General features: G+C 46.1%; 1 protein-coding gene across 1 annotated transcript in view; it reads left to right on the top strand.

Annotated features, from left to right (window-relative positions):
• The window catches only part of LOC135896591 (prolyl 4-hydroxylase subunit alpha-2-like), a 33,416-nt gene extending 16,251 nt beyond the window's left edge, over positions 1-17,165 (top strand). Inside the window, exons 6-16 of the mRNA XM_065425054.2 lie at positions 332-492; positions 2,075-2,108; positions 2,598-2,743; positions 3,297-3,470; positions 4,657-4,721; positions 5,862-5,973; positions 7,959-8,039; positions 10,258-10,311; positions 11,393-11,461; positions 12,599-12,695; positions 16,945-17,165. Coding sequence (XP_065281126.2) covers positions 332-492; positions 2,075-2,108; positions 2,598-2,743; positions 3,297-3,470; positions 4,657-4,721; positions 5,862-5,973; positions 7,959-8,039; positions 10,258-10,311; positions 11,393-11,461; positions 12,599-12,695; positions 16,945-17,033 — 1,082 coding nt within the window. The 3' untranslated portion in view covers positions 17,034-17,165. The remainder of the gene's footprint in view (positions 1-331; positions 493-2,074; positions 2,109-2,597; positions 2,744-3,296; positions 3,471-4,656; positions 4,722-5,861; positions 5,974-7,958; positions 8,040-10,257; positions 10,312-11,392; positions 11,462-12,598; positions 12,696-16,944) is intronic.
• The last annotated feature ends 10,520 nt before the right edge of the window (positions 17,166-27,685 follow it).

Raw genomic sequence — 27,685 nt, 5'->3', positions numbered from 1 at the left:
ATAAATTCGCGTTTTTAGGATTATTCTTCTGTGCAGTTTCTAGTAAACATTCATAGTTAGATTAGTTAAATTTCAACTCAGCGTACAGTCAGTCACGACGCGTTCCTACATAAAAACACAGGGCTTGTAACCGAAAAGACATTCTTTATTTGGTCATATTTTGAGTGCAGAATTAGGTGAAGACTCGTGAGCGATATGTATGATGCGTATCACTATTGAATCTGTAGTATGAACACATGCATCTACGCCCTACAGATATATAGTGAAACATGTAAAGCATTCACTAGGATGTGCATTACTAAACTAAGATTACCCCTGTTTTCCCGCGCAGCTCGGGACTGCTTTTTCATGGGCCAAGTCGCAGTGCACAACGGTTACTACGACCGCTCCGTGGAGTGGGTGGAGAGAGCGATAGACAAGGTGGCAAACGAGAAGCCGCCGTCAATCCCCACAGAGGATCTCACGAAGTACCTTGATTTACTCATAAAGAAGGTGCGTCATATGCTCAGAGTTATCAAGTTCAGGTTTTTAAGAAATCTGGGCGTAGAATTTCAGAGTCAAAAACACGCACCGGGCCGCAAACCGCAAACGGTGAAGTACACTCGTTAAATTACCTGCTATCATGTACTGCAGGTATCGAGCATATAGGGGTAGGGGGAGCTGGGACTGACTGTATCAAACTTTGTGAACATGGATTTTCTGAGTGCGCCGGGTAGTCCGGAAAGCGCGGCTGTTTCCCGGTTGAGCGTAAACGAGAGCGGCCGGATTGGTGGCGCCTCCTGGTGGGGCTCAACCAGACAAACGCAGACCCACGGATGACCTTTTTCGCTGCTGGCGCTGCTACAGCGGTGCACTCGTGCTCATGATTACGCCACTACAGAAAATTTGCACCAACCGTGGGGTAGAATGTACTTCGTTACTCCGATATTAGCTCTGTGTTTGTCCGTTTGAGCCGCCAGGTTGCCAAGTGTATCCTATTTCGCCGCTGACGTAAATATTTGGTAGGGGGTTCAATCCGTGGTCACCTGTGTTTTATAAATGCGTTGATTGGTAGGATCAACACGATGGTCAGCAAGGAAATTATCGAGGCGACAGAAGTCGCCTAAGTAGGGGACCGGCGTGCTAGTTCGCCGCCCATCGAGTCGGCTATTAAAAAGCTTTAGTCTTTGGACCGTACGATGCGACGTAGCTTCAGCGGCGGCAACTCCTTAACTCATACGTATTTATTTTTCAACTTGCTTTCATTTTCTGTTGGTGATGGTGGGTGTTGTTTGAGTGGCTGTGGTGGACGTGATGGTGTTGCAGCAGACGGGGTTAACCTGGCATACATAGCCGACAAACTTTGCGCCTGAGCCGCTTATGAGTTGAGATTGGGAGGATGTCATCAGGTGTCGATGAGCCCTTGTCTCGCAAGAAGGACAGATGCTGGTAAACGTCTTTAATTCAACCCCTATACATTAGAGCCAAAAGCACAGCGAATGACGCAAAATTTCATTCAGTCGGCCATGATAATATCTCCATTTAAACACTGTCATCAAATCCATGTACATAAGTACGTCGATTAAACACAAAAAGTTAAAAACAACGATATTTTTCCAAGATCCTGCAACTTCTGACTGATGATTGTTTCGATATGAGAGTCCATGCTGTCGAATTTTTACCGCCAAGATATATAAATTCCCAATTCTCATAAAACGTTGTCATATAGTTGATCTGACATAATAGCAGTTTCGGCTTAAACTACCCGTAGCCCCTCTGCCTGGCTCATTAATCCACCGGAGAAAGGTAGCACAAAGCGGTGCGACCATTTCCAGCGGATCTGACCACGACATATGCTCTTTGAGCAACTCTGACAACACCATCTGTCATCAAAAAAGGATTTCGATCAAATGGTCAGTTGACCTTTGATATTTTATGCGTGGTACGAAAACGCTTGGCTGGCTTGAGAATAAAGTATACACACGCGTCATATCATCAGTGGCGGTACGCTTGGTGTGGGACCAACAGCTTGTATACAATTCGTAACGTTCTTCCATCACTCACTTTTTCCTCCTGTCGCATTTTTCTGTTACAGCACGACGACGTACTGGATTCTATGGGAAAAGCCGGTGAGCTATAACTGTGACCTGTCCATCTTCTCCAAACTATTTGTTGGCGCTGACATAACGCTATTGTTTTCTCGTCTTCGGCGCAAACTTTCAGTGCCGCTTTGACGCTCCTTTCGTTATTCTAACTACACGATTGTTAGTATCCCAGTCTTAAGCATGCCCACTTGATACGTTGAACAAAAATGTTGGTAAGGATAAAAAAAGATGTAATACTTATATACCTTCCGGAAAATCAAAACCGAAACTAGCTTGTGGACAAGCTGGTTTCTTATACTATTTTGGGCATTAGGAGGCTTGCAAGTATTATTTTCTTCCGTGATTTAGAGGTCCAGGGCTTTTATTTAAAGCACAAATAATGGAAAATTCAAAAACGTCATGCTAGTACTTCTTCAGTCAACCAATCTATGTTATTCCGGCGAAGGTGACAACCCTAGAAATGATCGATGCGTCGCTCCTTCCCTTTCTTGTTCTGTGCATGGGTTTTTGTAGGACAACACTGGCAGACGTACGGAGTGCCCGTGAGGGAGCGGTACAAGAAGCCGTTGCAGTTCCAGACCAAGCTCTTCGTGGAACAGCTCACCAGCGCTCAGGAGGCACAGAACTACAAGCGCCTCTGCCGCGGAGAACAGCTCAGGGTCAGCAACTCGTGCAAGCGCACAATTCACCTAACTAGTTCACTGCAGCGAACAAAAGTGAGACGACTTTGGCTTCGGTCGAGACGATACAGCGGTATAGTTGGAGATCGCTCGTTTAAAACGTTCGTCCCATTGTCTTCACCACAATCACCGCCAATGTTCTCATCAGCCAATGCTTATGTCGATCTGCAAAATGAAGGTACCTCCCAGCCATATTCAGATACCCCTGTCTTCTGTCTGCTGATTCCGTTGTATAACTGCAAATTTTGTATTCTTGTCGTGCCAACTAAACCTCCGCGACCCTCGACTACGTTTCTTTCTTTTACCGCCTATTGTGCCTCTCTAGACGGCCACCGAGTATCTGTTCTACGGATTACACCATGTGCCTAGCACCACTTTCACCTAGTAAAGGCAATGATGCCTGTCGTCGCGTTTCCCTCTGCTCGTATGGCACTCGATTGTGTAAAAGCTAGCGACACAAGTTGCCGCCATTTTCAATACCACCTAATAAGCAAATATATAGCTAACCACCTATTCGCGGGACTATACGCAGACTCCAAAGATGGACAGCCAGCTTCGATGCCGGTACTTCTACGGCAAAGATGGCTTTTTGCGCCTTCAGCCCGTGAAGATCGAGGAGGCCAACCTGAACCCGTACATCATCACCTTCCACGACATCATCGGCGACCGTGATATAAACGATCTGATCGCGTTCGCAACGCCTCGGGTGAGTAAAGATTATGTGTGTTCCGCCTGATTTGTAAGCGTTTAAAAACAAAATCTTATTTCTTTACTTAGCAGCAAGTAACGCATTAGGCCTGTATAAAGGCAAGACCAACACAGACTTCAAAAACCTTTTCGAGAAGGTAAATGCACAGATTTTGTATAATAATAATTGCTTCACCGTTTAAATGTGGTTGCGAAGACTAGATGGCTTATTCTCCTACTAATCCCTAAGCGAATTCCCACTGGCAGATTAGTCTCATAAGCACTGTGTGGTACAGCGGCACAGAAGTTAAGCCTACACACGATTTACGCCGCGCATAGTCCCGACTTTTTTTTTTCTATTTACGTCGCACCTTGTTCTCGGAGGGTTGATCAGTTTTGCGGAGAATGCTTTGACTCGATGAGTATCCACGCTGGCTTGTAGGGTTCCCTTGTAGCTGTCGTCAAATCCTTGCGCTGCGCTGTAGAAATTACACATATGAATTCTTCAACATTCTGGGCAGATGTGATTATCTCGCTAAACCGTTTCCACTACGTGTCAGCTATTTCGTTGAGAACGTTCCTATCTTTCCTCTCGCGCAAAAAAAAAAGATAAGAAAGTTCGACAGCTGCAGGTTTCAAGCTCACCATGGCGCACTACCTACGAATGGACGTTGTTCCAGCCTTAAGAAGAATAATAAACACCACACTTGTAATGCATTCTCTTTCTTGCGCTGGTGCGTAGTTGCATGTCAACGCATACGTCATTGCCTCGCTATACCGCAAAAGAAGGACAGCTTAACAATTATCTATAGAGATCTTGCTGACCTTCTCAGCGAACAGTTTTCGCAAATATTTGTCACTGACTCCCAGTGGGTTCGTGCAAGATTGGTACTACATCTGTGGCTACTGCTAGCTCTACTCTATGTGCCACTGTAATACCTAGGTCAGCGTGTGAGCTAATTTTCGGCATCATTGGTTGGAGAAGCCACGGCTCAAGCTACTTGGACCGATTCATGCCGCTCAGCGTCCATGCAGCATTTAAAAAAAAGAGCCGATCCCGAAAGAAACAAGAATGACCGAAATCACTCATTGCTTATGTATTCAAATCTCATTGTGGCCCCATCAGCGCTTCAGATTTATATGCTTCACCGTCACGAGACTGTGCGCTTCAGTCGCGCGAGTGATCGTTGCTCCTCCTTTCCCAGCTTTCCCGGTCCACTCACTACGGTGCGCAAGGTATGGAGACATCCCTGATCCGGACCAGTTCAAAGTAAGATGGCGCCGTATTTTTCACGTGTTTTCTGGCTGTTGCAATAATTGGAGTCATTGACCCCCACACCAGCCACGTCCGCCATTCGTTTAGCAACGCTGGACGTAAGAGAAAAGGAGAACGCTGGCAAACTTGAGAGGCTTAACAAAAGCATGCTGGTACTAAATGGTGTACAGGAATGTGAAAACGTCTCTTCATTGGTCTATTACACGACTGGAGCTGTTTCGCGGGTGCGTCAACGCCAATACGTTTTTCCATTGATGACTTCCTGTGTTAGCTGCGTATAGGCTATTCCGTATTTCGTGTTTCTTACATCTCTATGACAGCGTATACAGTACTGGGTATTGTATAGGGAGTGCTTGTTCTACCAATGACTCCTTAAAAAACATGTTCGAATATTTTGGTTGTTCGTTGCATTTAGACAGGCACTTTACTTTTAATAATATAACTATACATTTCTTCATGTTTGCCAGTCCTGCTATGGTTGTATTGTTTTATGAATGCTGAATTCTAGTGTTTACTATGAGTGCTCATTCGAAATGCATTTTTCCGCCTTCTGAGCTCTTGCTATAGCATGCTCTATTCGTTTTTATCATTTTTTTGTGAAATTGCACTGGCACTAGTATCTTAGTTTTATCATTCGAACTTGTTTATCCAAGTATGCTCTTCCTGCTAAAATCATGCAAAGGATTGGCAGTGGGTACAAATATATAGATATATAATACACTCCAAGCATTTACTGAGGAGTCGGAGATAAAGACGTACACACAACGCGATCTCTAGACTAACAACTACCAGCTAACGCCGGACACTCGATATGGTTGAGAATAAATCAGTAAGGAAATCATCCCAACACGTGGCTGTGCTGTAAGCTGCTAGCTGTTGTTAGTCTAACGGTGGGATCAACAATGGTTTGAGTAGGGGGTCCTGTAGTGGGCATGGTCAAATTTCGCCACATTGTCAGACACGTCATCTTCCCATCTGCGATTCCCTCGCGGGGCGCATTTTCCTCCCTCTGATTGGCTCAAAACTTCAACATGGCGGAAATTATAGTGTGTCCACAACAGCACCCCTGGTATCGCTGGTGGAGAGCTTGACCAAGTATATCGGGAACGCTGAGCGATACGCCTGCTTTTGCAGTGCTTGGCTCGGCGACGAGGATGCACCGGTGGCGACGAGGTTAAACCGATTCGTCGAGTCTTTGCTCGGTCTGGGAACACACTACCATAAAGCAGAAGCAGAGTTCTACCAGGTGAGTGCATGGATCTCGTGCTGAGGAGTTCTTCATGTGTTCGAGCATTCCCCGTATAACTCTGATCATATTATTGATTCGCTCGTGCAACAAGCGTACTAAAGCGTGCATATGCTTGAATGGATAAAACGACGTTTCGTTAAGAAAGTAACTGCAACGCCAATGCACTTCTCGGGAAAGTTCGGGAATATCTCTGAACCGGTGTCATCCCGAGAATTCGTTCCGAGTGCCTCGCGAACTCCACGGCTAGGATTTGCAAATTCCGGTGTCGGCCATAAGGTAAATAGTTAAACCCCTAATTAGTTATTTTTTCTAATTTGTCGATTATGAATTTCAATTATTTTTCTGCATGCCCCCTCTTCGAGTAGAGCAGCTCATGAACAAGAATTGTGATATCTGCCACCGGCAACGTTCAAATATTTTTGAAAGTCTTCGCTGAAACACCCGGTATATGCTGCCTATATGTACAGTAGTAAACAAAACACATATTTCATTTGGGTCCCGTGAGCTAAGTAGAAAACGAATGTTGGTGCTGCATTATGCCAGAGCGCCAGCCTAGGGAAATAGTCTCTTGAACACGCACTGCAATGTTGCGATGTTCACTCGACATAGTGAATCGGCAATGCACGCAAGTTGCGTATTAAGAACGTATCGATAAGAAACCGTATGCATCCATCCACTATGTCAAAATACGTCCGTTGTGGTGAGATAAATATTTGTGGTAGGTAGAGTTAGATGAGTAAAAGGCGTGCCATGCTATTACAATTTTCATATGCACGCCTGCTAACTCTCCCGATTTATGCTCGAGTCTTCCGAATTACGACCGAGTCGTCTCGAGATTTTACGTGCACGGCCAGAAATCTCCCGGAAATGTGTCACAATCCTACGCAAGAACAATGAAAAAAAAACGCGTCATACAGCGCAGCCGGCATCGTAATTGCCATTATGCGCTAGGTAGCTAGCAGAAGTCAAATTTAAATCCAAGCCTTTTGTGTCTAGTCGGTGTAGGCATAACATGGCATTTCGGATCGAGACATGCCTTGAGGAGTGCGCGTGACGAAAAAGTCCGAATACGCGTTTCATATTGACTGGTTTTTTAAGTCAGCTTCAGTGTTATACAAAAGTGCTATGCGGAAAATCATATCAAAAGTGAGAAGGGGTGACTACATGGGACGCAGTGCATCCCTGAACTATGCACGCGCGCATGGGCCGTCTTCCATCACAGCACGTGCACCGAGACGTCTAATAAGTGTACTCGCAGCTATTGAGAGCTGTTGCTGAAGTGGCTGTGGTCAAGAAAGAAAAACGATTTTTTTTCCTTTGTCGTACCACCCACGACGAACTTTCCGAATTTCGAGGTCCCCAGGTTGGCAAGTACAGACATACGTATAACAAGAGATGAAAAAACGCGAGAAAAAAGCAAGCGCACACAGCCACCCGCACAACTCGGTTTGGCGCAGCAGCGAGCACCATGAAATGAAACAAAGTGTACAAAGTGTAACTTCACGGCACCATCAATAAACAAAGTATTATCCATCTCCGTCCCTTGGGCTGCCCCACAGAGATGGATAACATTAGCGAAACTTCGTTGATTAAATAAATATTCATTTTATTTTTCGTACAAGTAATGTCCACACCTTAGAGTAATCAACCTCAATTAGAATAGGGCTGGATGTCAGGAGAGATGTTTAAAAGTTCTGTTCACGATAAAAAAAGAAACACTTCGCATATATGTGCAGCAGTATGCAACATGTCTATGTCGTGTATACTAGAGTACTGGATTGTAGAGCAACTAATCTGAAGAAAACACTAAATCTTCCTAAGACAAGAAGTAGCCGGCGCCGCATTCGACCACCAAGATCTTCTTTTTACCAGGTCAATAAAAGAAAACTAATAGTTTATTCCGTTGTGGCTGTCCTCCGTATGCAAATGTTCTTTACTGTTTTTGTAATTTTTTTATTATTGCTGCTCTGTGCTCCTCACAGCTGGCCAACTACGGCGTGGGAGGCCAGTACATTGCGCACCACGATTTCCTCGCCGACATCCTCAGCGACCCAAACCGACAGGTGAGAGACCGTATAGCCTAGCGTAGCCTGGCTGTCTATACAAAGATCGTTTCATAAGACACGTGGAGCAAAATGCTGACGCCTATATGGAACAAAATGCACTGCTTTCCGACTGGGTGCGCCAGACAACTACGTTCGTTCATTTCTACCTCGTCACAGCGGCGGGAACTCCTCATTTTTTAAATATCGACGTCCTCTAGGAACGATCTTTTCGAGCGCGGAAGCACGGACAACAGGGGTGCGATGTTGTACGCGTTCCAAAATAAAACGGAGGCGGTCCGTTCCACCGAGCCGCACACGATTGGTCAATTTGAACCGTGACGAATGCCATGACGTCAAATGTGACGTGTTATCTGCTGTCAATCATTCTGTGTCGTCTGCTATCGGACGAACGCAACCGAACGGACCGCGTATTTCGAGACGTAAAGAACGGACCGCCTCCGTTCGACTTCGGAACGCGTACAAGTTCGCAGCCTAGATGTCGGTATTGTGGTCGGCGCTTGTATTGTACACCCTCTGCTTGACAGCGCCAGCGAGACGAAAGGCTGTCTTCTATACGCGTCACGACGCCGCATGCACTTCGAATGTCGCCTACGAAATACATTTAAGCTGTGGAAAAGTATACACATTTGGTAAACTGGGCAATGCTTCAACGATATAGCAAGGCAGCACAAAAAAAAAGAACAACGTAAAGAACAGATGCCCGTAGCCATCTAGCCACTCATTGCAATAGATGTGCATGCGCTCAACTGCTCGGCGGTAACAGGTGTCTGAAATGTGCCAAAACCAGAAGAATAAAGAGAAACTGTGTAGGCATACTGCATAGCTAAAGCAGAAGTACTTCAGGGTACCGGTCACTTACTCTATCAAAATTAGAGATGTTTCTTTTTTCCTTTTTTCTTGATAGACACCTGTACTTGTATGGTGCCCCTGTGCGCATGCCTGCCAATCCTCCTGGTGGTTGTTGTTTTGGCGACAGATTATGAATTACTAGTACTTGCTCGGATAGCCAACTGCGGGCCTTCAAAAAAGAGCACTTCTTCCTCTGAAAAAGTTTTAAGAGGACAGCAACATTTTTTGGAAAATATTAAGTATCGGATGATCCGAATACGCTAAATGAGTTACATAAACGTTGTTCGTGGTTCATAATTGGCTTATGTGGTGATCGCAACTTTTACGCAATATGTATAACTCTGTTCTGTACTTGCACTGTATTACATATGTTGTGTGTTTTGGCTGTTCAAAACATCTGACTTTATATATGCCTACGTGGACTGAACTAATGCACAGAACTTTGCGACTCATGTACTGTTGGACTGTATATTTTTTTATTGTTCCGGTGTTCTACTGAGTGTTACATTTTGTGTCGCTATTCTTCCTTTTTACGCAAATTTATTTCGTTTGCCAAGTAACAAGGAGTAGCCGGTGCCACCATAAAGGCGCCAACCTCTCCTAACATTCCACTTCAATAAAAAAAAAACTTCTGTTGGCTCTAAGACCTCGTCCTGTCGTGGTTGTTTTCTTGTTCCTGACACCGTGCCTTCACGCTGATTCAAGTTATGTTCGGTCTGGTCCTCGGTTTGCGAAGAGAAACCAAGATTGTGCAGCTCCGTTTGTGATAACAGTGGTTTGGCGAATATGCGGTCGCGTCCACCGTTTAGCGAGCAGTAAACGCGTGGTCAGCCGCAACCAGTGTTAGCTTGACCACGGTTGAGACTATTCGCGTGACATGGGTATGAAATAGACAAAGACCCAATTTAGCCAGTTTAAATAACATTTACCGAACCACAACGAGCTAAATACGAAAAAAGGCACTTCGAAATCATTGACGTCACACTGAGGTACTGGCGCCAGAATCGAAATAAAGTTTTCATTTTCATCTCTTGTTACAATAATCAACATGTCATTGCAAAATAAAGCACAGTTTTGAAAGAATAACGTTACACTGATTTAACGTTTCTCTTATGTGTCACTCCGGCAACAACAACCCTATCTCAGAATTAGCGTGTTCATGCCTGACCCTCTGGTATATCTGAAGAGCCAGTTCGATTTAAACGACTTGGAAGTGCATTTTATATTTTCTCGTACGCCCTCTCAATTTTGCGCATTCTGTTCGCCACCGGACGTATACTGCCGATCAACCGTCACAGGCCAGCAGCTTTCAATCTTACTCTGAGCGTGCGTAATAGTTCCATCTTGAATTTCGCTTCCATTACAGATGGACGACTTCGAGCGCACGGCTGGTGATCGAGTTGCCACGCTGATGTTTTACGTGAGTCTACCATGCACCTCACTTGCTCTTCGTAGGGGGCTGATCACGTGCGCCATCATAATAAGAAGAAACACCAAAAGGAAAATAAAAACTACAAACCTCCTCGCGCGCGACCAAATTCACGACAGCGAGGGGTTACTTCATTGCGTATCTGCTCTCTTTACATGCTGCACACCTGGGAATTTACTTTATGGTTAAATTTAACTTATGTCACGTATGCACAGACAAACATGCACGCACACGCGCACGCACATTTGAATGCATAAACGAGAAAGTGCGTTATAGTTTATTCTGTTCTGTCTTGTTTGCGTGTTCATGTATGTTATGTGTTTGAGGTGTTCCATCACGCTTCTCATCTGAATGGGGTGCATTAATTTTAATTAAGAGAAACGCATGACCAAAAGACGTTAGCGGTTCCTTACGTTTTGCCGCAAATGCACTAGATCGTACTGCATCGCATGTAAGTTACCTCATCAAAAAATGTGAGCCGGTACATAATTAATGAAACTCGATCGTGAGCTATTTAATAGCTATATTATTAAATGTTTGACGCGCATATGAATTTGCGCCCAGTGTTGTTTCACAACTACGAAAGTATGCGCATTTACTCGCCAAATAACCATTGTGGAAAGCCACGAACTGGCAGGGGGTTAGCGCGAAGGTTCCTGGACTTTCCGTAGATTATTTCTTATAGCTGCATAGAAACATATCTCATAGTTTCGGAATGACTTTGCCCTCACAATCGCACCAAAGGTGTCGTTAACCTATGGAATTCGTTTCTGTGCGGCACCGTTCAAAGATAAAGGGATGCAGTATTTATTGGTAGAGTTTATCAAATGTAGTGCTATACTGCCGGAGTGCTCAAAAAGCAGGCTAGGTGTATGCAAGACTATGGTAATTCAAAAATCGAAACTAACTTCCTGTTGGAAGTTTGTATAGTGTATGAGCGCTTACTTTCTTCACAGTCCTTCCCAGACGTGCTCATTCCTTTTGGTCTGTCCAATTCGTGGTGAAATTATTACGTATTAGTTCGGGTATGTATCATACCGCATTTGCGATAAGCATGCTTTCATCTTTGCAGCTAAGTGATGTCGAAGAAGGAGGGGCGACCGTGTTCCCACATCTCGGCGTGCGATTAAGCCCAAAAAAGGTGAGACTACTTCAGAGGGCTCGCGGACAATTTGTAATTAGCTGCGAAGCATGCCATAGGCAGTGGGGGCCGTGTTATCTTTGGAGGAATTTATTAATTCGTTCTTCGTTCGTAGGCGCGATTTCCCATTGGCCACTCGCCTCGGCTATAATAACATGTCGTACATCACATTTCATGGCGCCTGCTGTTATGAACGGCTCCGCCGTAAGAAAGTGCCTGAAAATCTTTTCAGGCACTTTCAGGCACTTTTGCCTGAAAATCCTAAATAAGTCAAATGCCTTTACAACGCAGCACTTGAGACCTCCGAATTAAATCCTTTTTTTATCTAAGTCACTTCGCTGTAAGGATCGCGCACCGTCCCCTTTGGCATGGAACATGTTAAGCACGCTCATCAGATCGTCATTAACATCAACATATTCGTTAGCCGTCACGCCCGCTGCTGTTTTGCAATGCAACAGGCGGAATACGGATTGAGCAATTCCTGGAGCTGTGCGGTAGAACTGGAACACTCGCTGTCATTGGCATGCGTGTCAAGCGCTTCGCTAGGGCTAGCGCTGGCCATAGCACAGCGGCGGCTGGGCATGACACTGGTGGCGCCGCTACGTGCCGTTCGCTGTAACGAGTCATCCGTGGGGATGCGCAAATTCACACTCTGTACAGGCAAATTTTTTGCACAAGGACGGTGAATTTGACGCGCTGGAATGAAGAGAGAGAAAGGAAAAAAACAGGACAAGCTCTGTCCTTCAAATGATGTTGAGAGAAGTTGAACGACAGAGCTCGTTCCATCTTTTCCTATGTCTTCGTTTTAACTTGTGCTGCTATCATGGATAAATTTGTTTTAGCGTCTTCCCTTAGAGGCGTTCGAAATACACATGAAAGATATGGCCGTTCGGTCGGCATGTACGGAGTGCTTCGCTATACAGGTGAGTTGTTCTACGCGGAACGAAAGACAATGATCAGTTGGGAAGAAGGAAGAACTGTAACAAGGCTAGTTCAAGAATAAAAAAGAGGTTTAGTAGACTGCTGCAAATTTTGTGTTGCTGCAGGTGAACAAGTATTGTTGTGAAACTGATCCAGGCGAGCTTCCTGGACTTTGTTTTATTCGTCCCTTTCTCCTTTTGTTCTCTTTCATTTCAGGGAAACGCAGCCTTCTGGTGGAACCTGAACGCGGACGGGGAAGGGGAGCAGCTGACAAAACACGGAGGTTGTCCCGTCCTGTATGGGTCCAAGTGGAGTAAGTGACTGACTTGCTGTTAGCGAACTGCCTGGCTTTTCCTAATGCCAGTTCAATATTCAAGCAACAAATTATAGCATAAGTATACATCTATATATCTTAGGTTGGCTTTGCAGAATGTTCGTTTGAAGCCACAACATTGATAATTTTGCAGAATCCTATAACGTTGATTACTAGAAGATAATATTGAATACTGAGGTGAGGCGGTGGAGGGGCAGCGCACAAAGAACACAAAGAAGAAGGAGTTTCTTGTGTTCTGTCCGTGCAATGCCCGTTTCAGTATTCAGCATGCGCGCCATAGCAACTTGCTCAACTATCGACTTTACTGAACTTCATTCTTAGAAGAGAAACCTAAGTCCGAATTTCCACTTATGTCGATTTCGCAGCGAAACCCCCATTTCGGCACGTCAGTGTGACGCCATTGATTTTAAAGTGTCTTTTCTCGCATTTGAGCCCGCTGTGCATCAGAAAAAAAGTCCTGGAAACGTGCCAATTTTAGTATTTCGCTCTCTCCATTGTAACATATAGAATATCTTTAGCGACACAACAATTACCTCTAGTGGAGCAGACACCGTCAAAATCTACGACGTAACGTCTAGCTGGCGCAGAAACTTCAAGGATGGCGTCTTCTTCATCTGTCTTGCGCTTTTGCGTCCCTTTCTGGCTTAGCAAGACTCCTCTCTCCATGAGAGGGGCTCGAGTGGCTTTTCAAGTATTCTGGAAACGTAATTTCCTAATAGAGCACACTCAAGTAATTTTTTATTTTTGTTTTGTCTTTGATGTTGAGGTAATACCGAGGGCGTTGATGGGGTGTCCAGCGTCGGGTCGCATAAGCAATGCTGTGGCCATGCGACATTTCAGCGCAAACCGTACAGTAACGCTATAATCCTTGTAGATAGAGAAAGAGGCACTATTAAAGTGCGACTGGAGATGACGTTTACCTGGTCAAACATACTGCTCCAAGTAACAGAGAAGTGATAAATGAAATGAAGGATTTGTACACAAATTCTTTGATGTCATGGAGAGCGGGTGCAAGAACCACCAAACGGCTTTGACCACCCTTCTTTCGTTTTCCCGTTTATACTTGTTGACCAAGATCCTTTTGAAGGCAATAGTGACATTTTAGTATTGTACAATGTTGCTTTACTAATGCAGCTTAAATTATTTTTTCTGTTAGTTTCCCTTTAAGAGTGGGGCGAAAGGTAAGAACAAACAGCACGGACTGATAACTTCAACTGGCTCATGCTGATGACACCGACGCACAATTTATACAGTTCGTAAGTCGCCGATGGCGCAACCTTTGTCGCATCGATCTGCACTGTCACTTTCGTGTTGCTCGTTGTGCGCCATTACGCTTAATTGTGTCTTAGTTTTGATGACACTTGTAAATTCCACTGAGCATAGTGGGCTCTGGTCCCACGCGTTCTAGAATGAAGCAGGTTATTTCACTGGTTATAAGTCCTTAAATCTAGGGCCAAACAGCAACAGTTTCTTTTTCAACTGGAAACACGCATTCTCATTTTCGTTGGCTACCCGCGATACAAAACCCTTGCAGGGGTTCGCGAATAGCAATTTTTGAGACCGAATCTAATATGAATTAAATAGTGTCAGAAGCAAATCATATCGAACACTGAATACTGTTTCGATCGTTTTTGAATAAAGAACTGCCATTACCACGACCGATCTTCATTCGGAGTATAATCTCAGCGTTAGCAAGATTTTGTCATTCATTGCACGTTATGAAGCGTTGCTCATGAAAAGTTCCCCATGGCCTAGCGGCTATGGTATTGCGCTGCTAAGCACGAGGTTGCGGGATCAAATCCCGTTCACGGCGGCCGCGTTTCGATGCGGACGAAATAGAAGAATGCCTGTTTCCCGTGCATCGGGGGCACGTTAAAGAAACCCAGGTGGTCACATTACTTGAGTGTGACATTACGGCGTGCCTCAAAATCAAATCGGGGTTTGACCCCAGAATTCAATTAAATCAGAAGTTCAAATGAAGCATTAGTAGCAGTCAAACAATTTATTCGCATTGTCGGGGCTCATTAGTGAGTGCGTATAACATAGCGGCATAGCTGGCTCCCTGAGTGACCTCCTATAATGTGCTGCACTATATAATCTCTGGTGGTTTGTGTCCGATAGTGCCGCCAAGATGAAGTTGCTCGTACGACTTGAGATTTGGAAAAAATACTCGTATTTACGAATATAAGCTGCTCGATTCGAAGATCAAATGAATGAGGGCAATATTGGAATTCTTATTCGAAAGTTTCACATATTCGCACACCTCCACGTCAGAAAGCTTTAGCACGTATCGAGCCTACATCGTAGTCTACCGTCACAGTTGACATAGGTGGAGCGTTTCGAAAGTGAGACATTCCTGGGAATCTGAAATGGGTAAACATGCAGAGCTTCGAGGGTCAAAAGTCTGATGATAAAGGAATACACCGCGTTGATAACCCCTAACCTGCCCCAAACATTCCTAAGCGATCCACGTGGTGATGTTTTGCTAGCCGTCGACATCGAATATGTTTGTCACTCAATTCTTTTCTTCTTACTGCCGTTTCATTGTGCTACTTTGATACATTGATTTGAACAAGCTACAGTGAGGCGTGCGATGTCTGCGGCAGCAAAGAGAAGGTCGGGTGTTAATTCTGCCACTGTCTTATAATGCATAGGCACAGACAGACACTCTCCAATTCATCGCGGTGACTGGACGATCGGCCGCTGTCCGTGCAGGCGCTACTCGGACGCCGTCGCTATCACTCGTCGGCCCACAAGGCTGTGAAGGCACTTTTGTTTTTTACGGGGGCGACTGGCCCGTGTGTTAACACGGGCCAGTCGCCCCCTGGACATGTGTTTGCACCTGGACTTAAGGTGCAAACACATGCACGCGATTTTAGACCGACGGCGACGAGCGACAGGTTTCGCTGTCACGGAGGGCGATCCGTCGCTCTCGCTGGTCCCGTCGCAGGTTTTCGGCCAGCCATTAGATTTCGCTTGTCGCCCGGAAGTCCGCGCTGTGACATCCGCCGGGGACAGCTTGATTGCGTATGGCAGCTACCTATCCTCCCGCTTCGATCTGAATTCGCTCTTGCAACTTGTTATTTGCCGTGGCAACGAAACATAAATAGTAAAATCAACCATCGCTTCGTCTCGTCTCAAGCTGAGGACATAGTCTTATTGTTATTGAGCTCAGTTGTTGATTTTGACGCTGTTAGACCTGAGACGCCACCGAGAGCCGCAACAGTGTTGAGTTCGGCTAACCTAATGATTGCAGTGGGGATGTTAACCAGACAAGCATCTAGTATACCCAACGAGATGCTTGTCTGGTTAGCATCACTTCTCCCTTTGCTTTCTCTTCCTTGATATGTATAATAATAACAATGAGAAAATGAGGCATCCAACTAATTGTGGCAGTTGCTGCAGAGGAAATTCATACGGATTCCTCGAAAGAAAAGCCTCGCAGATGAAGAAAAAAATTTGTCCTGGATCGGGACTCGAACCCGGGACCACCGCCTATCCGCCTATGGTAGACCATCGCCATGATCTATTCTCGCCATAACCGCCACGTGTTAATCATAAATTCTAATTCTCGCCAACGTTAACCGTATTCATTTTCGTGTCGACAAAGTCTTCTGTCTCCATCGCTGGGTTGAAGCTTCCTTCGTGAACCTTTAATGCTCTGCCGACAGTGATTGAGAATAATGAGAACCTTGTTTATATCTTCGTTGATGTAGTCGTGCATAGCCACAGCCATTTTTATCTATAGTTCTTTGTGTCGTGCTAATGGCTGATTGAGTGATGCTTTCATTTATTCATTCATCTATTCATTCATTCATTCATTCATTCACTCGCCCACTCACTAAGACTGACAGCTGAGCGAACTTATAATAGAAAGTGAACCCTAAACAATCCGTCACCGTTCATGATGACGAACTGTCCTTCCTTTACAGCGTTTTCTGATAGCGCTAAAACAATAATATTTCTGTTAGGGGGACGAAACGCGGAATGTCTTCGGATGATTAGCTTTGCCTGAAGCATGATCAGTTGTACCGTGTATGTTTTCTACGCACTTAATGCTTGTTCAGTAGATAAGTACTTGTGTCGTTCAGTCACTCCTTGGGTCCGTCTCCAAATTTGGGCGTTTTTTCATCGTGTACTCAACCATTTCTTCAATCATTCTCGCGGTTGTCGTGTTGCTACGCAGTTTTGATCAATAACAAAGCGCACCACTCTTCTTTCGCTGCAGTTGCAAACAAGTGGTTCCACTCCAACAGCAACATGTTCCGACTCCCCTGCCCACGGAATCGCAGCCAACCTTTGGCCCCACTCGTCTGACCTTGACCCTGACAGATGTCGTCGCGGATCCTGGTGCTCGCGCTACGCCTTCGCCTTAAGTCATGCCAATGAATATGTGTCATTGTCCGTCTATTTAAATACTCATGACAATAAACTCTATGATGGTTGATACTTCCATCACGTTTTATTCGGGCACTCTCCACGAACCTTCGCATTACACCTGTGCGGACAGAGAGAGATAAAATGATAAATGAAAGGCGGGAAGATGAACTACAACTGAGCCCGGTTGGCTACCCTACACTGGAGGAAGGGAATGGGGGAGGGAAATAGCAAATACCTTACCGGTGAACAAGGTGCAGGTACAACCTCCTGTATTGCCTTGTAACTGCCTCCGCCCACCCATCAATTATTTCAAACTGAAATTTGCTTTCTGCTTGATGTCATGCTTCAATGCACACTTTCACTACGCCCACCCACTTTTGAGAGTATTGGGCTTGATCTCGCGGTGCTCATACTCACAAGGCAGGAAGCTAGGCCTGGTTGGTGATCGATAACAAAACTAAGCACAACGAGTGACATGAGGACACAGAAAAAATAGAAGGCACCGAAAGCGCTGTCTTTCAGTAAAGGGGCAAAAGTCCCATGTGTGGGCACGCAGGTGAAGAATAACGTAAGAGAGAGAGAGAGGCAAAGGAAAGACAGGGAAGTTAACCAGAGATTATCAAAGTGTCATATTGAGCAATAAGGGCAATATCACTACTCAGAGATCCTGCACTAAAAATCGCAACGGGCATCAGAGAGCAATAGATTCGGGTCTATAATCTCACTTGATGATAGCGCAACACAAGAGGAGCTAACCAACCAACCAGGAAGTTTTCTAATCTCCTCTGCTTGTATATTTTTGAACATCAGATACAAGCCGTGCATTACGAGCAGTTCACAACGGCCAAAAATGGGCACACAGCCGCCCTTGTGGCACCGAATCCTCGCGTAGCCTTGAACCGCTTTGTACGCATTATTTTGGTCTTTTACTAAACACTCGTTTAGGCACCTGCCAGTTTAGTCGACTTAACACACTCCATGGTCAACAGGTCATATACCCCACAAGGCTGAAGCAAGGCTTAAAACGCATCCGGTACTAACAGAACCCTGATATTGACGGAAGGCGGGAACAATCCAGCAAAGAAGACAACTGAATGGCCAGCAAGCTGCCTGATCCTTCTGAGCCGGAGGGAAACGTCGTCTATATGGGAGCACAGCAAGTATGTTCTTTTCGCAGGCCCCGCGTCATGTTTAAGCGTTGTTGCTACATTATATCTGCTTAGTCAGTCCTTTAGCAACGACACATATTGGTGCTGCCGGGCAAGCGGCGCATCTTAATCAAGGCTATCTTTCGCTTTCTAATTGATGTGCAGGTCACACGGAATACAATTCTGCAAGGCGCATAAGCAGCTGCGGCGTAATACAGATGAGCACGAGCTTGAAAGTTCGACCATCGCAAACTCCGCGAGAGCGTCAGGCTGGTGTCGAAAGCGGATTCCGGCCGTGCATCAAGTTAAATGTGCTAAGGGCAATACCACAGCGCCGCGCATCGATATAAATGATTCCAAGCATTGTGAGACTGATACCAAATAGCAAGTTGATTTGTCTAAATAGTGAGAGCGAATCGGTAGGCGGCCTAAGGTGAGGTATGCTTACCCAGCGCCTGGTAACTGTTGCGTGTAAGTGACCTCCTCCATGTGTTCACTCAAGAAGATGGCCTGCCCAACAGCCGCGGTTTTCCTTCATCGGGATCATTCAGATGCGTTTCCACTCGCGTTCGTATTCCTCTCCGTAGAATGTAACAAATGTTGTTGTCTTTGATAGTATTGAATGAAACAAATCTTCCACAATTTCGAATAGGGAACTCTTGTGTCGGATACAGATCGAAAAGCAAAGATATTTTCAACTCGTATTCGAAATTTTAAAATATTCGCACACCCCTAGTACTGCGGCCTTGTATAAAAAAAAGAACACTGCGTCGCCATGGGAAGCACAACCGAAATAGCTGTATATGCAGGATAGTAAGACGACTGTGACAGATAACAGTAGCCTGGCAATTCTTAAGCGAAGGAAAAAAATTAATAAGAAATACTAAGCGTCGTTTTAATTTCACTTTTTTCATGTCTGCCACCTAGAATGTGATGCAGCCAGACTGATCGTCTCACAAGTATAAACTCCAAGTATCTAATCAGCCATCAAAACAACCTATCATCAATCGCTCATTGTGCTCCAGTCAAGAAAACAACTTCAGGGTATCCAATCCTAATCATTGCTACTTACGTATTCTTCCTCATTTAAACTGAGATTGTCAGGTAGCCTGTATGATAAACGCGCCGCAGTAACTTGCGTGCGACGTAAGTCCCTAGTTGTATGGGCCACTAACGTACAGAAATGACGTAACCGAATACAAAAGGATATTGACGCAATATAACGCTAATATATGCTTAACCTTTAACAAAGCTAGTGGAGTTTCTACGCAGACATGTACACGTTACGGAAAAAAAAGTAACTGATAACAATTACGGTTGCTTCTTTCACAAATGTGACTGATTACAGCTACCACTTACTGTCTGACTAAAGGAAATGAGCAATTACTAAAGACAAATCGATTGTTCTACCGTTGCTTTCCACACTAATTTTACTAACACAGCACAAATACTATAAGTAGAACGAGCTGAACTGGCTCTTTCCATGGGTCCTCTGCGACCCTTCCCAAGTTGTTTATTCACACTAAGAATTGCTTTTCCAAAGTTTCTTCGGTAGCCTTCCCTAGTTTTCTTGTGAAGACATTTGGCAGTGACACTGAAAAATCGCTCAATGGGCGCGATGGAGAGAAGGGCTGTATTGTGACGTAGGGACACCTTGCTCATAAAACACAAAACGCCAATACACCAGCATAGCTATTCAAGACGGGACATGCCGATCCTCCGAACTGCACTAGAAGAGATTGAACAATTCATGGGGTCTTGGCCAAAACACCGCGATGAAAAGGATGCTCCGCCTGAGAGCCTACTAAATTATGAGCCTGCAGCACCTTGTGCTCCCAGAGGGGTCAGTTACAGCCCGCAAAGAAGCTTGAAGACTGGCATTCCTATTGGAGAAGCAGGTTTTGTGGGTATAAGGTGACATACCACAGCGACGTTGTAAGGAACGCTGAGGCGGAGAAATTGTGGGTCTCGATCATCAAAATAAACCAGTCATTTACGACCGCCCGCTACCACCGTCATCATAAAATTGTGGTTATACTCTTCGCCGCGATTCTCGCAGTTTAGGTAATCTACGAAGCGAAGCGCTTCTTTATTGCTGGGGCTTGGGGTAGGTGCCCCGGTAGGGACAGTGAAAAACGCATAAATCGTCCATAGGCGATTCTCTAGCATCAACGTCCAAACAGGCCATCGCTATCAAACCACAGAAGCGCCGTTTCGATTTGTCGGCCGACATCAGGTGGACCTCCTGACCCCCCCCTATAGTACTCTTCAATCGTGTCAATCGCTTGCTATACTTAATTAAACGACTAGTTCTAAAGGATGCCAGCAAACATTCAGATTCCTTGAAAGTGTGGCAAATCAACTAAGGTAATGTATTATAAAGCTGCATATTATTCAACCTAAATATACTGTTCGTGTGGTATAGTACCGCAAAAATGGATTATACGAGCCACGTAAGCACGCGTCACAGCTAAGGATAGCCAAGCTGTTCAACGCAAAAAAAAAAATTATGCAGATTTCACTTACTGTGGGAAACGAAGTTATGCGAAGCATTTTGCATGTAGCTGGCTATATGACATCGAGCCTTCGGCGGCGTGCCTTGGCGAACTCATTGATTCTGTCTCGATGACTTCGAGCAGGCGCTCATTGTGGAGCTCGGACACGCTGAGGGTCAGAAAGAACGGGGGCTTGAATAGCTACTCGATCATTGGGAACATGTTCCACTTCGTCTGCGCCAAGTGATACCCCAGTAGTACGCCACCTTCAAGCTGCTCTAGTAAACCTCACAGGAACGCAATGTCCAAGTTGGCATATTTCTAAACGAAGCTATGGTTTTCCAAGAAATACTTTGTGAGCGTCAGGAGCCGGCTGGCGTTCACGGAGTGGGAAATGTGCTTTTGAATCGCCGTTCTTGCGGAGGGAACTACCATACGGAGTTCCGCAGACGACATGGCCCCATCGACATGGCCACATCCATGGCCCCCTCGCTGGCTCGGCGCAGGTTATCACACGAGAATCAGAGGCTAGGGTCGGATATCGCAGCTCGAATGACGACGATGCCGCGAATACGCCTACAACAGGAACACGGACTTATACCCAACAGCTCAAGTTGGTAGGCACCGCCAGCCCCGCCAGCCCCGCCGGCGTAGTAGTTGAAGTAGTGGTAGTCGGACCAGGACGAACCGATGGACGGACTCACCCGATCTAGCTCTGACTTCCGATCGCGATCGAAAATGATCGCTACCTGTGTACACAGTCCAAGGATTGGAATAGTGTTGGTTGATCTCTAACGCTTAAAATCTACTGAGTAAGCCTGAAACAAATAATAAACTTGCCTAATATGTAGCAAAGTTAATTGTATAAAACCTTTTTCAGAAAAACAACATTTTTATTCGTTCTTTTAGGTAACAGGCGCGCCACGTCCGCCGATTCTACTCATCTGCAACTCTCAGAACTACACGCATGGTACCGACGCTACAGACAAAGATTTGCAAAATTATGCGTAAATAAAATTACACTGTTGGTTAAAACAGGCCCTTCAGAGGGTTACTTCTTCAACTCTCATTCTTTTTCGTTGTACCTAGTTTTCTAACACACTGAGCTAGAAGGTGCTTATGTCGATCTCCGATAGCAATTGGACAGTTCGATCACGACTATGAAGCGCCTGTTAGCGTTCAGTTAGTACATCCAACAAACACGATCTGTAGCTCTGAAGTCAACTTTACGCTTAACTATTGCGCCCCCGCCGCATTGGTGAATTCCACAAAGTATCGCATCAGTATCGAGGCAAACGCTTACCTTACCATACGTGGGAAGCTAAAATACCAGCGAGCGAGATGTCAATATAAGGGGACACGATTTTTCATTCGGCGCTCAAGCACACACATTCGAGGCAGTCAAGCAAAGCGCGAAAGGCTGGGCGACCACTTTAAACAGATCGTGGCGTAAGTACACCGCACTATAGGAACAGAAAGAAAGAGAATTGTAAATGACGAGCGAACTGACGTGAGCGGCGCGCACGAAGTCTTCATGAGCTTGAATCACTCGGTGCAAAGGTGGGACGCGCATGCACGCCGATCGAGTGCCAAAACACTCAAGCGTGAACACATACAACGTTAAAATTACAGAAAATGGATAACTTACGCGTTCGTTGAACCATAGGCCAGAGCGTTGCGTCGTCGATCCAGCAGCTTTCCATCGGTGGACCCGAAACAACGGCGTTTCCCGAAACGTCACCCATGCCTGCAGCCGTACCGCCGCTTCCCTGGCCCTAAATTCAAAGTCAATCATACCAGCGCGATCACGTGGCAAACATGGCGGCACCCGTGCTCATGGAAGAAAGATAAAAACTAATGGCCCGTTCGATTCACCTGCGCCATCGAAAGCAGTTCGTGAGGTGCTGCAGCCTGCCCTTCATTTCAATGGTGCAGCCTAGCGCCCTCCGTACTGTAGCATTCGTTCCAAGAAGTGCCACAAAGGTGCCAGGCTGGTTCGCGAAATTCCGGCACCGTCGGAGTCAGTAGTGCCAAGTTAGTGCAGCATTGTTTGTTAGCAGGCATCCGAAATAGCAGCACACGGCATGGTCGTATGCATTCACGGCGTGGAACAAACAGTAGTGCCTTTGACTGCCGAAGACATTTCTCGGCTGAGGAAAGGCAATGGCTAGGCCCACAGAACGCAAGGTACGTACTACCCTGGTATGCATGTAGCGCACGAGCACTTTAGATGTTACTTGAGAATTTTTGAGTCGGTACGGTAGCGCAGTACTACGTGCACAACGCATGTGCGGTACAAAAAAATAAATTGTTTTCTGTAAATGAAAAAGGTGGTATGCTTCTTTGCAGCTTCGAGGGAGAGATGATTAAACTTTATAAGTGCGATATGCATCCGGTGACTGTAGTAACTTCACGCCGAACAACAATACGCGCGCGTGTTGGCCGGTGCGCCATGTGTCTCTGACTGGCCTCTGAGCTTGTACGGATGTTGTTTCGTTCGTGCTCAAAAATCTCGGTGGCCGTAAACAAAGCGTGATTAGTTTGGCAGGGCCGCTGAATAAAATATTGTGTGGCCTGCCACATCAGGCGGGTTGTAATGGGAGCGAGGCAGGCCACACCGTGTGCCTTTTTACCAAGCGACTGTGCCCAGCGGCCATGGGCTTAGATTGGGCCGGGTGGAATCGAACTAAAGATTGCAATAGCCATTGACCTGTATGACGTTCTACTTGCATTGATTCGCGCACAATCACAAGCGTCTATGTGACGGTGAAATTGAATAACACTGCTCGGAAGCTATCAGGTATCTCCTTTGTAGCCACCTTATAAGGCAAGACAAAAAATAGCGGTGTCACGTACAGGATGTCACGTACAATCAAATTACCGCATCACCGTGGGAGCCGGCGCTAGACATGCACGTTGTAGCTCGATTGTCGTCGTCTCGCATCGAATGTGCTCGCTACCATCGTCGTCGTTGCACTACGTAGGGAATATGGTAGCGTTCTTTACATGCCTTGTCAGCAGTGAGGTGGCCTCTGCCACACAGCTTACACTCTGGTGTACACAGATGCTCCCATCGAAGTTCGGGGCACCGCAGCCTCGGCAGATGGCATCACTGGGTTTCGGGCAAACGTCCGCGCGATGGCCAAGCCGACCGCATGCGTAGCAGATATCTCTATCTGCCTGCGGTACAGCGTGCAGTGCACCAGCGCCGACCCATATCGTAGGCAATTGGGCACGCGATGTCCGTCGAAGGCCACGATTACTGCGGTGGTACTGCCGATGCGCTTGGCGGCCAGGACTAGTGGATTTCTGTCGTTGACGATCATTGCATCAATGTCTGCCGAACCGCCTTGCACGGGGATGCCAAGGATGACGCCTTACACGTAGATGGCGGTGCCGCTTCGTAGGCACTAACCTCGAAGATCTTCTCACCGATGCAGATTTGTTTTACCCGTATGAATCGGTTCGTGTTTTCTCTTTTCGGCTTGCTCGCCACTTAAGATGTTCTATTTGCTGCTAGGGCAAAGCATGTCCGAGTGTTGTTCCGCACTGATATACCGGCCGAGGTGGCAATGGCGTCGGCGACAGCCGTTGGGCGAACCTTGGAGATAGTAAGTCCCTCTGGGCCTGATAAGGATGCGGATATCGCCTTTTAGCAGTTGCGGTATTTTGCTCGCTCTTATGATGTTGCTTTTAACATTTTCTCAACCGCGGGGGCTTATTCTTGCCGCGTTTCAGCGGGCCATATGTCGGAGTGGGGTTAGCGCCTATATTTTGACATATTGAGCGGCGAGACGCGGCTGTTTGCCAGCCTTGATCTGTTGTGATTTTCTGCAAGGCAATGTCCTCCCCCGACACTTGATGTTCCATTGTTTAATGAGAAAATACAGCCGAAGCGGCGGCGACAGCGTGGAAGAGAGCACCGTGCCAGCTGCGGGGCCACGCTATAGCGACTGCGCGCCAAGTCGGAGCACTAGCTAGCGAGGCAGCGGTCGAGCGACCATCGTAGAGTCCTTGAAAAACGTGGAAGTAAACACTTGCTGCGTCCAAAAATGCGTCCACAAAGTTCCTGTGTCTTTGCAATGCCGTTGTATACAAATATCACGTTGAAAACTTAAGAAAGCGTGAAAGCGGGAGCCGAAGTGAATGAGCAATGGATCCAGAGTCGTCATCTTTTTACTCCTTTGCAGGACGAAGGCGATCTCCAATTATCCCTGTGCTGCGCCAACCGATTCCAACTAGCTGCCTGCGAATTTCCTCATTTCATCGTCCGCTTTCTGTTTTGCCATCCTCGACTGCGCTTACCTCCTCGTGGCACCCGTTCTGTAACCCTAATGGTCCACCAGTTATCTAACCTACGCGTTGCATGACCTGCCCAGTTCATCCTTTTTTATTATGTCAATTCGAATATCGTCTATTCCCGTTTGCTCTGATCCATACCGCCCTCTTTCTGTCTCGTAACATTACGCTTAACATTTTTCGTTCCATCGCTCTTTGAGCGGTTCTTAACTTGTTCTCAAGCCTCTTTGTTGTCCCCTCTCCAAGTTTCTGCTCCATATTTACTCTTTTAATTAAACGGGACACTAACACTGCTTTTGTGCAATGGCTTCCCTCAAATTTTCCCTGTAGGCAGCCAAACTTCGGTCAATAATGTCATATTCATCATCGTTTCCAACATATTCGAGCTCTGGAATTTCTTGCAGCTCAATAAAATCATCCTCTCTCTTCGTTGCACATGTGCAACACAGAAGCGCCCATTACTGTGAGACAGCATGGCTGAATCGTAGCAGCGTCAACAAAATAAAGCCTACGCTTTAGTTTTAGCAGACCAAAGGCATTCTCAATAGAAGAACTTTGCCGAGAGTGGTACTTGTTATAGCGCTCCTTCCATGCCGGAGGATTGTGCTCATTGTCGCGGTACGGCGTAAACAACCATGGAAGCAGGGGGCATGTAGACTATCCGAGCAAGTTACCACCAGCACATCTCGTCTCTGCAACCTCTAAAGCAGTGGCCTTCACGAAACACCCTGGCATCATGTGCCGATCCAGGAAATCCGTTAAAACGTTGATGAATTTACTTGTTCCTATTATCACATATTCCCTGGAGCAGTACATCCTCTCTGATTCTTCAGGAGGGCGCGCACGGATGGCTGACAGGTTTGAGTCATCCGAATCTTCGGTATACGTGTGCATTGAGCGACTGTTGAACAGTTTAAACAGCATAAGCGGAGAAGTCACTGCATGGCCGAACAGGCAATGGACCAAGGTGGTCTTCCTGGTGTAGAGGTCGATTAAAGGGCCGCGCAGCGCCAAATAGGTTGTATTGACGGGTGCCACACAAAGATCAACAAACCGGCTGAACTCTCACAGTCCTACCTCAACCGCAAGAAGTTCCCGTTTACGGTAGCATGTAGCCTTCGCTCCGGTACGGGCAGCAACTTCGTCTTACACTACAGTGAATGGGGTTTGTGCTCAGGCGAAAGGTGAAAGCAAACGCGGAGCGCATCGGGAGATGAAAGAAGAGGGCGCGAGGAGTAAAGAGGAGGAGGAGGCTACAGCGAAAGCATGAGGCGCAAAGTGGAGGAGTAGCGGAGGGTAAACGTCCTGCACATGCTCTGAGTTGCTGGCGGCCACGGCATCTGCAGCCACGTGGGTGATTTAATCTGCGCTTTCGAGGGGAAGCCAGGGTGGCGTGACGTGGGAAGGGCTATGCTATAGTCCGCGTCGTACGCTGCTGAAGTCAGTCCGCAGTACCAGCGTTTGTGGCGTGTATCACTGCTCCTGCAAAGGGTAGTGGCGAGCGGCTACCAGTAAGGCTGAATGTGACGACCCCTTGAGTGTTGTCGCCACTGACACTGGTGGCACGATTTCTCCACGACGAAGGGCCGTCCTCGTCGTTGGTGGAAAGGAAGCGCGAGAAGAAAAGCGTAGTGGCCGCGCAAGACGGGCTGTGACGATGGCTACAGTATGGCGCCAGAGTAGCGAGCGTCTGTACGGCAAGCTACTCACAGCGTTCTCTTCCTAGTATAAACCTGCATAATCATAAGGCAAAATTTTGACACGCGAAGTGAAAACTCCTATAGAGCTGCGCTCAAATTTCGCACTAGGGAGTATCATAATCGTCAGTAAATTTTGTTAAAGAGCCATGCACAAGCCATTTACTGCGTATTTTAAGATATAGTGGAATTTGTTGTACACACAACAAAAAAGCTGCCAACACTCGACATTATTACTATAGCTGAAATGAAGGCTAGTTTGTTATTCAGGATCGTCAAATACCAGTGCGTGAAAAACAAAGAACGAACGTTAAGAGACATACACAGCTCTGTGTATGTCTTTTCGATGTCTCTTTACGTTCATCCGCCGTTTTTTACGCGCTGGTAATTTAGGAACTTGACGTTACTCTTGCAACGCTACCACACTTCAAAGAAGAATCGCAGAAGTTTGAGCATGCTCATGTCGTATTCAAGTGGGGTTGGACAAGAAATCAATGCAACAGTTCAATACAAGAGGTTGAGTAATACATGCAAAGTGTTGCAGAAAAACGACTTGGACATTACGGGTGGGTATTTTCTCTCAGTTTAAATCGTCTTGCCTCGGGTGTACTTATTTCAGTGTTGTTTTCTTCCTGTAAAGTCTTACGCCAGGCATATCTTTCATGTGGCTGATATCATTGCTTTCAGAATATGGTAGATACAAAATAGTTGGTTTTCTCATATCTGGGTATCCCGTATAGAGAGTTCTCGCATTGCGTCCGTATTCTGTAAAGGTGAAGGAAAAAAGTCACTAACGAACTGAAGATAATAGTGAGTTCCGCACCACTGTGATTTTCATGATTCGGAAGATGCAAGAAATGGGGATAGACTCAAATTTCAAAGGACAGAATTAAATGGCGCTGAAAGAGCTTAGAGAAGGGGACATTGGTATGCTTGGTCGTTGATCATTG

The sequence above is a fragment of the Dermacentor albipictus genome, chromosome 6, assembly GCF_038994185.2.
Source record: "Dermacentor albipictus isolate Rhodes 1998 colony chromosome 6, USDA_Dalb.pri_finalv2, whole genome shotgun sequence".
Lineage (NCBI taxonomy): Eukaryota > Metazoa > Arthropoda > Arachnida > Ixodida > Ixodidae > Dermacentor > Dermacentor albipictus.
This window is presented reverse-complemented; position numbering and strand designations above follow the sequence as displayed.